This window comes from Pristiophorus japonicus, chromosome 17 (genome assembly GCF_044704955.1).
Source record: "Pristiophorus japonicus isolate sPriJap1 chromosome 17, sPriJap1.hap1, whole genome shotgun sequence".
Lineage (NCBI taxonomy): Eukaryota > Metazoa > Chordata > Chondrichthyes > Pristiophoridae > Pristiophorus > Pristiophorus japonicus.
Window position 1 is genome coordinate 10518823 of NC_091993.1, and position 15717 is coordinate 10534539.

At 41.1% G+C, this 15717-nt stretch overlaps 1 protein-coding gene across 5 annotated transcripts in view; it reads left to right on the forward strand.

The window, feature by feature from the left end:
• Positions 1–15717, forward strand: part of tcf12 (transcription factor 12) — a 318722-nt gene that overhangs the window by 94889 nt on the left and 208116 nt on the right. For all 5 annotated transcript variants that reach the window (XM_070858349.1, XM_070858348.1, XM_070858350.1 and 2 more), the window contains exon 5: positions 13085–13187. In XM_070858349.1, the coding sequence (XP_070714450.1) occupies positions 13085–13187 (103 nt within the window). The remainder of the gene's footprint in view (positions 1–13084; positions 13188–15717) is intronic.

Consider the following 15717-nt stretch of genomic DNA (forward strand, 5'->3'; position numbering starts at 1 on the left):
GTTACAAGCTTCTATGAAGCTCCAGACTTTTCTCACTAATAACTGTTAACCTGCAATTCACCTCAGGATGTTGTCTTCACAGCAGTCAGACTATGTGGCCTGAAAGGACACGCCTGATTTAGCACCGTTTCTGTTCAGAAACTGTTTAACTCACTTATCACGAGCAATGAAATGGGTGATCCACTGGTAAGGAAAACTGGAGAAATCATACTCCTCAGAACGTGTTTTGACCTTTTGCATTAAACTTTTCAGCTGAGTTGTCAGTAAAATCTGGTAACATTAATCTTGTAAAAGTGCCAAATGGCTAAAAAAAAAATAATGCAGAGCAACACCATCCAGGGGAGGAAACTAGTCTTCTATGGAATCCCTTGTCGTGCATTACCACTCAGTTTAATAGTCTGTTTGCAATACATCAACAGCTAACTCTTATTTTATGACACTCTCAACTTTAACAATGGGTTATGGCCCTTCTTGCAATGAGGACTTGAAATCTCATGATTTATTGAAGCACTGAAAGTTGTGCTATTTCTCATAGGCAAGCATTTTCTATGCTTATTTTGTGTGTCTCAGCTGTTTGTCTTGGTTCAGTTTATCGGCTGTTCGTTGTAGGATGCAGTGCACCACGTAATGTCAGAGTTTGGTTCAGTTTCAATAAGTAATAACTAAGGGTGACCTAAATGTGTATTTAATGTTAAAAATGAAATTATTTGTGATGTCTTCAGCTGTTGATGTTGTATCATTTCTCTGATCTTGTCTGTTATTTCAATGCTTGTTCCAATTCCTGCTTATCTGATTTTATTTGCTACCTTAAACCTTCACTCGATCCCAAACACTTCCCCTGGAGCTAAATGGGCTAATCTGGCTTTTCAGCTAATAGTTTGATCACTAATTTCTAATGCTGAATTTTTCAAGGCATTTAATGAACTCTCTTCTTTGGCAGCTGGGACACAAGATTCATTTCAATTGTGTTGTTGTAGGGAAGGATATCATGGGACTGTTGCCATGCACCTCCTAGTGGTGAAGTGGTACTTACAGTTTCCCAAAAGTAGTCCACTTAACTTTGGAGCTGGGAGAAAATTGAAGAGTAACTTTCCCACCATCTGAAAAATTAGCTTTGTGATTATAAATACAGTGGTGCCAATTTGCTTTAAATTACCTGCTTGCCTGTTTATTGCAAACTGATGCTTTGTGAAATTTTAACCCATTGTATTGTTGATGCGAGTGTTCCATCGTGAATGTTAGTGTTATGGAAGTAAAATGGAATGGTATGTGTGGAGTCTAATGTTTAACCATAAAACCTCAATTTCAACCAGAAGTAGTTAGTTTTTGTCAATGACTGTGAGTCTCGTGATTGTTCAGCTCTAGAGGCTGCCTTTGAGGTCAAGCTTCATAGATATAGTTAGCACTGCAATACTATTGTATGAGAGGAACAGAGTTATATTTCAGGTCAATGACCTTTCGTCAGAACTTCTTTCAAATGGTCAGCGACCTGAAACGTTAACACACTATCTCGCCACAGATGCTGCCTTACCCAAGTATTTCCAGCATTTTATTTCAGTTTTCCAGCATTCACAGTAATTTGCTTTTGTACTGCTGAGGGTTTATTGACTTGTTTAACTGCCGTTTGAGCCAAAAATGCCCATGAGTAGGGCAAATGTTTTGGCATGATGCAACATCCTGTGACAAATACTGCACATTTTGTACACTTGCCATATGCTGGGTCAAAATCCTGAAACTCCCTCCCGAACAGCACTATTGGGGTACCTTCACCACACGGACTGCAGCAGTTCAAGAAAGAGAGGCTCACCACCGCCATCTCAAGGGCAATTACGGATTGGCAATAAATGCTTTGTGAAACTTTGACCCAAATAATTGCCAGCGACGCCCCCATCTTCTCAATGAATAAAACCAAGTGTAGTGCCCAAGTACTGCAGTTTTGCGTAAAATATTTTGTGAAAATGCTTGTTTGAGAGTGTCACAAAATGGGAAGACAGGATACTTTTTCAAGTATCCTTGAGTAAACAGAGTGCATAACTGGGAAACAGATTCAAAGAACACGTATGAGAAACATGTTGATCTTAAACTCATCTATTGTAATTTTGCACTCATTGTTTGAAATACCATCTTCTGAAATGTTGTAACCAGGCTGCTGGCGAGATGCATGGCAGGTACTTGATTAGATTATGTATTCGCTGAGCACAAGGTGCAGCAACATTGACAAAGTAGAAGCAAGCACTGTTCCTGCCATCCCTCATCATCTTTGAACCTGTTGACTGAGATGTTTGGTACATGGGGCAACCTCTGGGAAAGAAAGTACAAGTTTCATCACGAAGGTGGTGTAACTTTGCAGATTGAGCATGTGAGCCTTTTCTGGATTGTTCCTTTAATACGCTACTCATATGAATTGTACTCTGCACTTCAACAAACATTTTTCTGAGCCAGGACACCTCGCACGCGAGAACTTACAGGTAGAGCGACCGAAATCCGGAAACCTCAGGACTGAGGCCATTCAGGATTTTGTGTATTTCCGGATTTCGAAACATCTTTTCGACGTCCCACATCTGGAAACGCCTGGGCTGAGGTAAGGGTGGGGCGGTGGAGGATCCGGGGGCGGCAGCAGTGTGCTGCGGGGTCCGGGTTTGGCAGCGTCGGTGGCCGGGAAAAAACCTGCGTTGGAAGACCTGCAAAAAAGGAAAGTTAAAGTTTTTATTTTTTAAATTCTTTTTCAGCGATTTAGTAGGTAAGGGTTTTGTGAATGTTGTGAAGTTTTTGTTTTTTGGAATTTTTTGGGGGGGGGTGTTGTTTCCCCCCCCCCCCAGGCCTAACTCGCAGCGGAGTGATTCACGGTATTTTTTTTTAAATGTCCTGATTTCGGAACATTTTTCGGATTTCGGACGCCCCTCCACGGATCGGCGCGATGTCCGGATTTCGGAACATTCGAATTTCGGAACTCCGGATTTTGAACGCTCAACCTGTAGCACAACTACAAATGGCAGTTATATTTCAGTAACTTCTGGGACTGAAGTGGAGTAATTGAGGGGCTCTTGTCTCCCAGTTTTATATCCGAGCAACTATGTAGGGATAGGAAACACCTGACTGCCATTTAGTTAAACATTGGGAAGACTGAAGCCATCATTTTTGACACCCCTCCCCCACCACGAATTCTATACTGTTTGTCACCCAATTCCATCCCCTCCCTGACCACTGTCAGGCTGAACTAGATGTTAAGCAGTCTTGGCATCCTATTCGACCTCAAGCTCAGCTTTTTAAACCCCTATAATTCTGTCCAAAGAATGCTTACCTCCCGTTTACTTTATTGGTCATAGCCATTGTTAATATAAAGAATATAACCCCACTGGGCTTTTCCTTGCCTCATGTCTGGGTCTGTTGTTGACTAATTGATGCAAACTGATTGCAGTGATTATTCAACAACTCCATTATTGTTGTATCATGTGACTACGAGGATGGTGGAAGGCGAACGAGATCGATCTTCGTATTTTTCACCAAGCCTAACTAACATGCCCATTTGCACAAATCTTTAGGGTTCATTCTTTCTGAATGAAAGCATCTTGATGCTAACTTAAAAAATCCTGACAAACATTTCTTAGCTTATCAAGATGAAAAACTGTGTTTTCGGCACTGACCAATTTAATCCCTCTTGGAGTTGGAGTTTTTAAGCTAAAACCATATAAACATTTATCCAATTAACTTAGAATTGCAATTAAGCACATTAAATATGTTACCATCAAACTCCGTTCCAGCTTCTACAATTAATGACTAGGAATATTAATGTACAAAGAATGGCTCTTATCTAATTGAACCCATGCTAAAGCGTCAACCGTTCGAAGAAGGACCAGGTCTCTCGGTTCCTGTCAGCAGCTCTCCATGACCTTGCAGATACAGTCTTCACCGGATAATTCAAATTGCACTAAAATAAATCGTTGGAGTTCTCCACCCCAAAGGGCTGTGGATGCTGAGTTATTGAGTATATTCAAAGCTAAGATCGCTAGATATTTGGACTCAGTAAGGGAATCAAGGGATATGGGGATCGGGCGGGAAAGTGGAATTTAGGCCTGAAATCAGCCATGATATTGAATGGTGGAGCAAGCTCGAGGGGCCCATATGGCTTACTCCTGTGAATAATTCTTATATTCTTAAACTAAAACTAAACTTCAATAATTTGAATTTGCCAAAATAAATCAGCAAAATGAAATTTTAGTGCTTTCAATTTATTTTGTTAATGTGAATTAAGCAACTCTGAATTAATAGTTTATACATTAGCCCTATTGGCCAAGGAAGTGTGTTGTAAAATGTAATTTTCTGCAGAGTAGAGCTTAATAGCACAAATTAAGGACTACTCTTCATTTTGGTACAAGCAATACAATTTCATTCATTGCCATTTTGGTTGTACTGGCTATCTATTGCACTGCAATTGGTCCTTGTATTTTGCTCCTCGTCTCAAGCTGTTGTGAAGAGAAATATTTAGTCCTGTTATAAAATGAAAATGGAGAATGGACATAATTGTATAATGCAATACACACACAGCCACAAATAAACGGAGTTAATATACAGATCAATCATGATCTAATTGAATGGTGGAACAGGCTCGAGGGGCTGAATGATCTATTCCTGTTCCTATGTTCTTGATTTCACTCTGAAATGGCCTAGCTCGAATTTTAAGATTATGCTCTCTTGTTCTGGATTCTCCCACCAGATGAATTGTGTATCTATGCTATCAATTTCCTTTTATTAGTTTAAACACCTTGATTAGATCTCCCCAGAAACGTCTAAACTTGAGGGAATACAAGTCACGTTGATGCAATCTCTTAATTTAGCCCTTTAAGCCCTGGTATCATTCTGGTGAATCTGCGCTGTACCTTCTCCAAGGCTATTGGCTTTCCTGAGGTCCGCAGTACCCTAGATGGAGTCTGACCAAGATTCTGTACAAGTGAAGCATAGTTTCCTCACTTTTGAATTCCATGTTCCTTGAGATAAAGGCCAACATTCCATTAACCTTTTTGATTACTTTTTATACCTGTGCGCTAGCTTTCAATGATTTGTATACATGGACACTAAATCCCTTCCAGTCTCTCACACCATTAATATTCCGATTTGTCTTTCTTTGATCCAAAGTGGGTCATTTCACACATCCCTGCATTGAGCTCCATCTGCCATAGTTTTACCCACTCACTTGGTCTGTCTCTGTCCTTTTCTAATTTTGTTCTCCAATCTACAAAATGTACTGTGCCTACTAAATTGGTGTCATCTGCAAACTTGGAGATAAAATAAAAGAAAGAGGCTTGCATTTATATCGCACCTTTCGTTACCTCAGGGCATCCCAAAGCGCTTTGCAGCCAAAGAAGAACGTTTTTGCAGTGCAGTCACTGTTGTGATGTAGGAAACGCAGCAGCAAATTTACTCTCGGCAAGCTCCCACAAACAGTAATGTGATGATGATCAGATAATCTGTTGTTTTTAAGTGATGTTGATTGAGGGATAAATATTGGCCAGGGCACTGGGAATAACTCCCTGTTCTTCAAAATACTACATGGGATTTTTTTTACATCCACCTGAGCGAACAGATGGGGCTTCAGTTTCATGTCTCATCCGAAAGACAGTGCACCTCTGACAGCGCAACACTTCCTCAGTACTGCACTGGAATGTCGGCCTAGATTTTTGTACTCAAATCACAGGAGTGGGACTTGAACCCACAACTTTCTGAGCGAGTGTGCTACCCACTGAGCCCGGCTGACACTGTGATTAAAAACTGTCTATTCAAATTCTGAAAACGGGGGGAGGGGGGGCGCGGGTAGGGGGGCTTGTCACCTGTCTGTCAAAGTGCAGTACAAATAGTTTCATTGTTTATTTATATGGCAGATTTGACACTTGTAGCTAGTTTAGAGCAATGGGAGGCAATGGCACTAAGTTTTGGTACTGCAGTTTTGTTCAGGCAAAGGAGAGCCTTTGTACTTGCATGGAGCTGCAGACCTGCCCATCGGTCTTGGGAATGCTGGTGAAATGTTGTTCAAGGGTTGACCGTTTTATTGGATTTTTACTAACATTAAGCAGGTTATGGCAGTCTGCTGGATCTTTAAAAATAAACTGTTTAAGGTGATGATTAGGCCTACAGTTATACATACGGCAAGTCGTGTGAAGCCCATTGGCAACTTGCGTGTTGATGTGATGTGAAAATTGCAGTATCTGGCCGCCAGTCTATTATACAGCTTAAATGTGCTATGTATTCTGAAATTGAGTCTCTATTAATACTATGGTTTTTGTTTACATGCCGTGTACTATAATTCGAGTACTGTGTGATCACCTGTGGTAGTTAACCTGACACAACTTGTGATTCATACTGAGTTGGGATAACCACACTCTGGTATAAAGTCACTTTTTTAAAAGTTAGTTCAATCTCCAGGAACTTAATAAACCTTAATGTTTTTATTATAGAAAATAAATACGTTTTCTCCTGCAACATTTAAAAACTAGCTGCTTGGGGGGCACAGCTTTCTGCACACATCCAAATGCACCTTTAGTCACTGAATTCAGTACAACCCACCGTGAGAAGCAGGCAAGTAGTATAACTTGGGTCTGCCTTGTTGCAGGTTGCATTATATGGATATCTGTAAATCACATTAGCTTTCATGTTGTAGTGTTCTTTTTTTTTATGCTGATTTGCTTTTAATTGCACATACATTTAATCAAATTTGGTGGTCTTTGGACTGACTTGGAAGTTGAATTGCCAATAGTGGAGCATAAATGACTAAAGCAGAAGGGTTGGAATAGAATTAGAATAATTATTGTGGGAAGCAGTATACGCTTGGTTTGCTATTCCCCTTGAAAATCTTTTTAGGCTGGAAATGCAGACATTCATTAATTGTAAATATGCTGTTGGGGTTTCAAATCTCTGCCCTGTTGATTAGACAGTTAGTCATTTGCACGTAACCTGTGGTGCTATTGACGGCTTGCCTTGCAGTAAATCCGACTGCTGTCTCTTTTGGTGTTTCTTTAATTTTGTTCCCTTTCATTTTAACACAAACAGCCATGTGATGTTGACCTTGGCTGTAGGCCTTTCATTTTTCAGGGCAGCCACTGCTGAGACCTGCTTTCTGACAGTCTGGGTGGCAGCAGTGTTTGCCGGAGGACATCCCTGTGGTCACACTGAACTGTAAATGTCACCGAGAATGCTTTCCTCATGTCTATCACTTGTGTATCATTGATTCTGAAGTAGTTAAACTGAAGCAAGCATTCACGTGGGACTTCTGACTCTCAAAAGATTACTTTGAGGCAGTATAGCAGAAGAAGCTGTGACATGCATCCGTAAGCAGTTAGTGATTTGAGAGTTATTTAGCCAGCAGTTACTAGCCCTTTGGTTGAACCGATAGCACAGATAGTGTGCCATGTTTTGACCCCATTAATGCTGTCTTGAAAGTTAGCCTGCAGTCTGGGAAATGATGAATGTTCAGTGACTGCTGATCTAATCGTCCCAGAGGATTCTGGGTTGCAGGCTGCTGAAGTGGTCCTGAGCTGATTTTTTGTGTATTCCAGTGCCCTTCATTCTGCCCCATGGCCTCTAATTCTGTATATTCTATCAAGACCACGTATTATTTTGTTGCACTTGCTGTCCTTGCTCATCCTGTTGTCATTTGGGATTGGAATCAATGAAAAGCAGTGTAGGAGACATTCCTTATCCTCTTGAAATATTGTTTCTTTAGTATGTTGTCCCTCCAATTAAGTAGGTGAGTTTTTACAAACTTAAGATCATCAATTATGAAAAGTAAAATTGACTTGTGCCTTTTGGTAAGTTTACAGTTTAGACAACTACTTTTTTTTAAAAATGTGTGAATAATTTAGAATTCAAACCATCAGAAAAATATCCGGTTTTGTTTTAACTTCACTTCTACCAACGAGAACACACACAATTTTCATTTTATTTCATACCTTGGCAATTGATTATTAGTATTAATGGATCTCCTTTTGCATTGTGCACAGTATGGGAACTGGAATGCAGTTTCTGACGTTTACTGTGGTCCCATTGCAGCCTAAACAGGGCAGGCATTCACACATCACTAATACAGCAAATTTACTGCAGCAACATGTAATATGATTCACCTACCATTTTACCAAGCCTTTTTGAGGCATCTTCTTTTCAGGCTATACTTTCAAATGTAGTGCTTTACAGAGATGTGACACTATAGAGCACACACAAATGCAACATTCTTAGTTATATCGAAAATTTGGCCAGCTAAAATTAATTTTTTAGTGAAATGCTGCCTTCATCTTTAACTTATAAACAATTTTTGCTGTATTCTATTATTTTATGTTTGCATTATTTTAGTGCTTTTGAAATCCATTGATTTTTATCGTGTTACATTATGGCTGAGATTCCTTCAAAAAATAATTGTGTTAGCAAAAAATCTCTGCTTCAAAATAAAGGTTGTATGGATGCACAAAAATTACTTTGCAGTTTAAAGAAATTATATCTCTCTTGCTTTTTGTTACTGGCTTTAGAGTCCAGTATCTTAAACAAATTGGCACTGCTTTTTGTTACTCCTGTGTAAGATTTGCTCAACAGCAATTCTACTGTCAGAGTAGATGGTCTTAGATTACAAATCATAATTAAAAATCGGTCGTATGAAACTTTGTCTCCTCTTGGCTTAATCTGAGAGTGCTCTGGATTAAACCATTGAGCTGGTAGTTGTACTCTCTTCGATAACAGGCAATGCTAAAGCACCACATTACCTCCCGTGAGCAAGACCGCAGGAGATTCACCAGTTCGTTTCACAATAAAACATGCACGGCAGGATGTATCAGACGGCGAAGAAAATGGCAGTCAGACCCAGGCAATGATTGTTGAGGACTGACTGATAAATAAGGAGAAAGAATGTTTTAAGCAGGCATTAATGTTCCTCATCTGAAGTAATCGAAGTCAAATTTACTAATTGTTGGAAGGCCTCGTGTCATATACATAACAAAATCGTAACACATGAAGTGCGCAGTCTCAAGAAGTTTAACATGCTAATCAATCTCCCACAGCACCGCACATGGGAAGTCGGAATGTGGTCACTCACTTACCTTCTCTGCTGTCTTTTGCTCCTTTCCCCTTTGTGCTTTGCCTCTCTGTGTCTCTGTTTTATTTCCTTATGGGTGATGGGCTGTATGGCATACTGTAGTGGAGTGAAGTTCGGAAACACTTCTACACGCCAAGGGTGGTACAAGTTTGGAACTCGTCTGCAAGTGGCAATTGATGCGAGATTAATCATTTTAAATCTGAGATTGATAGATTTTTGTTAACCAAAGGTATTCAGGTTATGGGGCAAAGGTAGTTATATGGGGGTTAGGTCACAGATGAGCCAGGATCTCATTGAATGGTATAACAGGCTTGAGGCGGAACAGGCTCAAGGTGCTAAATGGCCTAATCCTCTTCCTATATTCCTATGAAAATAAGCCACATGCTTATTTGGAGGTGGGAAAATGTGGTCCTTGGTAGCTCCCTTCCTATCTCCTCCTTTTACCTATGCTTCCCACAGACTCTTGCTTTCATTGGGGCTACTACCACTTCAAGCTTCCGTCACCCATTTGCCATTTAATTACTCCCTCCTATCAGTGCTCTTACCTGTCCTCCTTTGAACTACTTGCTCAACCCATATATCCTCCCCTCCCCTTATGCCATCCCCACTCATGTCACCTTTCATCGTAGGCAGTCCCTCGGAATCGAGGAAGACTTGTTTTCACTCTAAACATGAGTTTTTAGGTGGCTGATCAGTCCAATACGAGAACCACAGTCTCTGTCACAGGTGGGACAGATAGTCGTTGAGGGAAAGGGGTGGGTGGGACTGGTTTGCCGCACGCTCTTTCTGCTGCTTGCACATGATTTTTGCATGCTCTTGACGACGAGACTCGGTGTTCAGCGCCCTCCTGGATGCACTTCCTCCACATGTCATCTTTAAACCTTCATTCACTCCCCAGTTCCCACTTGCTCCCTTCATGGGTGAGGTGCAAGAGGCCAAAGGCCCCCTCACCCTGAACCTGTTCCCCTCCTCCCTTTTCTCATCTCTCTCCACCACCCCCCCACCCCCATCCCTACCTATTTTCCATAGAGACTTATCTAATTTTGAAGTTCAGCTTGTGTTTGAATAAAAATAAATCAAACTAGACTGAGGAAAGTCTGCCTTTCTCTCGATCTCATTCTCTCTCTGAGAAATTACAATCTCTATCTTGTACATGTAAGCCATTAACATTGGCCCTATTTATGAATGTACCTGATGGTCCCAGAGGAACGAAGACTTCTACTCCGAGGCCTCCTGCGCAGCCCAGCACAGAGGCCCACGTATTCTAGAAGTGGATGTGCATCCTGTGATCACATGGGCTGGACCAACCAATGAAAATGTTGTACCCCATTCACAGTAATGGTGAATTTCGTTTGTACGGAGAGCGCCATTTCTATGAATGGGGATAGCCCCCCAAAACACACACATTTAAAATAAATAAGAAAAACACTTCACATTTAAAATTAATTGAATTGAATTAATTATTTTAGACAAAAGAAATATTTCTAGCAATAAGAAAAAGCACCCAAACACAACACCACAAACACAAAAAACATCTCAATTCCAAAACCAGTTGAAATTAAAGTTAATCAAATGTTTTAAAAAAGAAATCTCAAATATATATTTTTTTGTGTCTTTTAATAGGGTCCAAAATAAACTTGCCTTAATGGACAGGGCCCCCACTCTAAAAATGTGTGTTTACATTTTATTTTTGTGTGTTTTAAAACTCTTATGCTAGTAAAAGTAGGCTATGCACCGGCTTTTACCAGACTTAAAAGTTTTAAGGACATTCGTTGGGCAAGAAATGGGGAAATGGCCCAATCTCGCCCACGCGAATGTCCTTGCTGTGGGGATGCGGAGGATCTGTCAAGAGAAATCTTGACACATCTGAAAAGCCGATTTTTGGCGCATGCACATTGCGTAAGGATTCCGTACACACCCGGAATTTTAGCCCCAATATGTTTTAATAGGGGTAAAAAAATAAACTTGCCTTGATGGACTGCGTTTTTAATACACAAATTATTGATAACATTTTATTTTTTAATCTTTTAAAACTCTTGCGCTGGTAAAAAGCAGGCCTTGCGCTGCGTAAGAGTTTGAAGGACATTTGCTGGGCAGGCGTTGGGTAAATAGCCCAAATCACCGCACGCGAAGGCCTTTCTCCAGAGGATATGTTGGAACTGTCAAAAGAAATTGACAAATCGCAAGTTGCGGGTTTAGGCGCATACGAAGTACAGGCATAAACCTGGAACTTGCGGAGCGCGTGCACACCTACGCATCCGGAAAGGCCGCGATTTCAGGTCCATGAACTTTTATCACCCCTAGAAATAAGTTGGCTTCAAAATTCGTTTATTTTTGAGAATTAAAGTAACACTCTTCCCCCTCTTCCCCTCCCTCCTCAGTATAATATACTTTTTTTCACATTTATCACAGAACAATCCACATTCAACTCAACTCTGGGCAAAAATATCAAGTCCAAGCCTTGGCTTTTGTGAGAGGATGCAAGCTTCCAAGTTTAAGAACATTAATAAAGTCATTAAAAGATACAAAAGACGACTCCATACATAAATTGAATCATGTTATTGTGAAATATGCATTTTTAAAATGTTGTTTATACCCTTGTTTGGACAGCTGAGATTTCAGTTACTGAGTAAAAATGCTGGATGGGGAAAAAAATTATTTGTGATCCAGTGGTCAGATTGTGCAATCACAGGGTGATTGATACATGCTCACAATAAAATAGTGTCCCAATATGAAAATACTCATTACAGTGCCACCTACAGGGGTAACAGGTACTGCAGGTGTTTTGTGAGTTTTTCATCTAAGGGTTTACCCCCTCTACCAAATTTAATGTGATGTGTAGATAATGAATTCGCTTGGATGAGAGTGCCTGGACTGTAACTGTAGAACGTGATGACTAGGTGGGAATAATTGCAAGAAAAATAATGTTCAGTATAGGACTCTCTCTTTTTCCTCTGTTCAACTTTGTGTGCCTTTCTTCCCCTCTGCCTGTCTGGGAACAAAATGATGACAGCATGACCAGTTCCTGGAGTTTATTCCTATATTCGCTGTTGTCCAGCTGCTAGAGCAGATGTTTCCTGCTCCACACTCCAGCAGTTAAGCTGCTGATCTGAGTCAGCAATTTTCCCAGTGACAGCATGGCTGGATTGCTTCTTCAAATCCCTGTTTTCTGCAGTGCAGCCCATTGCAAACCTGAAAAATGATCCACTGTCTTCACAGCTCTGAGTCAGTGTGCAATGAAATTCCAATTGTCTTCATTTCTCTGGTAATCCTGACTTTGGCATCTCTAAACCCTCCAGGACTTTGTGGTGAAGCCTTTCAAGAAATTGGTACTTGTTGGTTCGCAAGTGCTAGATTTGCGGGGGGAGGGGGGGCGGTGTGGATATCCATTTGATTTGTGGTGGGTACTTGTTGATTTAGTAGCTTTTGCTACCTGCTTAGATATGGATCAGTTTTCGACTGGTTCATTTAGTCCATTGGATATTTGAGACATTAGATATTTGAGCTCATGGTTAATTTAAGGATTTATTTTGAGGCCCTCAATTTTGATTACCCCCTAGATGTGTGGCACCTTTTGAGCAGCGTTTTGCTATGGACAGATAACAAGATTTGGGTTAGCATGACTTGATTGTGCTCAGGCGCACACTTTGTTGCATTGAAACCTTAAGCAAGGGTTTTCATATGTGTATTTTAGCTTAACTATAACAGACCAAAAATATGTTAGCACGCTCTATCCTGTTTTGCTATAATAATTCAATTGTTTATTAGAAATAATACATGAGAATCAAAATAAAAATGCCTTTGAATGTTGAGTTACTGTGAATGATCAATGGAAAATCTTTGAATACAAATGTTAATATTTTAAGCAGCGAATTTGCGGCAAAATTGAAGCCTGCAATTCTGATTTAAGATTTTTTTTCACAGTGCAGGAAATAAGACTGTTAGTCCAGAAAGTAACGTGTAATTATATTCAATTAGTGTGATTACTTCATAAATACTGTTCTTTGTCCCCAGGCCTTTGCAGACAGTCCTCATTATGGCGAACACTTGACTGTCAGTCGATTAGGATCCCATGAAGGATTGTCACCAACACCATTCATGAACTCCAGCCTAATGGGTAAGTAGTAATTCTTTCCAAGTAGCCTCTCGTAGCCCCTCAAAGCCTCTTTGGTCAGGAATAGCAATTTGTCATCATCCCTTTCATAACTTCATGCATCAAGAGACTACTACAGTTTTGCAGCAATGGTGTCATTGGGAGTTGCCCCCACCCCCTCTGTGTTAAAGCCACATAGTTTTCATTATTCTTCCATAGTCATCTGTGAAAGATACTCTTAACAAATATGTACATGGACTTCTTTTAAAGCAGTTTGCACCATGGTGGTCATTTTGTTTGATTGTGAGATTATAGACCTCCGAGATTCTGATACCATTTCTCTACTCATGAAATAGTCATTTTTACTGTGTGTTAACTGTGTTTCAGGCATTGTCAAAATCCTAGTTGTTTGGTAGAATGCTTCTATTATTAAAAGCTTAAACTCCATTTAATTAGTTCTGCAATTGGACTTTGGGATATATTTGGACTTTATTTTTAAAACTCCATATGGGACTGGAATTTGCATTAAGACCGCCCGAAATGCCACTGCGGTAATTTTGGCAGTCAATTACCGCTGGCGTTGAAGGAAACCGCACGCCCACATCTACCGCCCAAAATTCACCCCAGCGCAAAATTTAGCTAAACGCTCGTTTTTACTGTCCACTACCACTGCAGAAATGCACTGTCCATTTTTCCAAGATGTAACTGGCCTTATCTCTGTGTTATGACATCATTTTTGAAAATCAATCATTCTTGGGGGGGGGGGGGGGGAAAGGCTGTGTCAAGTTGCCAGCAGCCTAAAATTGATTGTGATTTCTGGAGTAGTTTATAATGGATTTTGATTATATTTAGGATTATAAGAGCATTGGCTTTAATTCAAACAAAATTTGTAGACATCTGAAAATTTTTGAGTACTTAAAAAGAAATGGGACCTGTACTTTCAGTGCCAATATTGCTAACTACTTACATACATAAGAAAATAAGAATTAGGAACCGGAGTAGGTCATCTAGCCCCTCGAGCCATTCAAAAAGATCATGGCTGATCATGATGCAGAATAGAGCTGGAAGGAGGTTTGTTGAAGAGCACTATGTGGCCAATCAAATAGGATGCAGAATCTTGAGGAGGAGGAGGAGGGGGCTTTGCCCTCAACGAAATTAGAGGGAGCACCACTCGTACCTGCACCTGACCGATACGCAGTGCGTTAGAAGGCTGTGCTTCCGAAAAGAGGTCATCACTGAGATATGCCAGCTCAATAAGGCAGACGTGCAACCTACCAGCACCATCAGGACTGCACTGCACTGTCGAGGTGAAGGTGACTGCAGCACTTTCTTTCTATGCATCCGGCTCATTTCAGGCATCAGCTGGTGACATATGCGGAATCTCTCAGTATGCTGTACATCGCTGCATTCGCCAGATAACTGATGCGCTTTACGCACACAGGATGGACTTTATTAACTTTCCAATGACCAGGAGGCATAGAGTGAGAGGGCTTTCGGTTTTTCAAGAATAGCAAACTTCCCCGAGGTCCAGCAATAGATTGTACGCGCATCGTCCTGCGAGCACCTTTAGAGGAAGCGGAGGTGTACCGAAACCAAGTGTGATTCTACTCCCTGATTGTGCAGCTCGTCGTTGACCACTTGCAACGTATCATGGCAGTGAATGCCGATTTTCCAGGGAGAATCCATGACGCATACATCTTGTGTGAGAGCACTGTCTTGGAGTCAGCCACAAGGTCACTGCTGGATGCTGGGGGATAAAGGATATGGCCTTGCCAGCTGGCTCATGACCCCCTGCGGAAGACTCTGACAGAAGCCGAGAAGCGCCACAATGAAAGCCATATAGCCACACGCAATATTGTCCAAAAGACAATTGGAACACTGAAGCGACGCTTCCGATATCTGGACCACGCCGGGGATAGCTTGCAATACCATCCTGAGCAGGTCGCTGAGTTTGTTGTGGTGTGTTGCATGTTGCACAACTTAGCCGTCAAGAGGGCACAGGAATTGCCAGATGGGACTGCCGGACAACCTCAGAGAGGGGTGGAGGAAGACGGAGATATCAAGCAGGACAAGGTCGAGGAGCCTGGTGATGAACCCGTGCCCCCTCCCCCTGCCAAATACCGCAGGGGAAGCCTCATGGTGCTTTAGCAATTGCAAAACTGATATGTCAGCAGCTCATAAATGAACGCTTTGCTTGAACGTTGAGAGTTGCACTTCACCCTTGTATGACCATGTATGTAACCCTTAGAATGTTACCCCTCATTTTCCAAAAGTGTGAGAGGCACTGCATAAGAATGGTTAAGTTGAATAATTTTTTATAAAAGTTGAAATTTAAAATTAAACAAGTTTTAAGATTTTAAATAAAATCAACGAATATTTTTTTTGAATTAAATCTGATACATAACACACCCAACATTAATGACAGCAACAAGAAGCAGTAAAACACCTGCCCATCCCCACTCCCCACCCTCCAAGGATTCTACCTGCAGCCACCTTCCCCAATGCCTTTCCTCCCCAACCCACCATGACCCTTCGCCCTGCCCTCCTCCTCCCG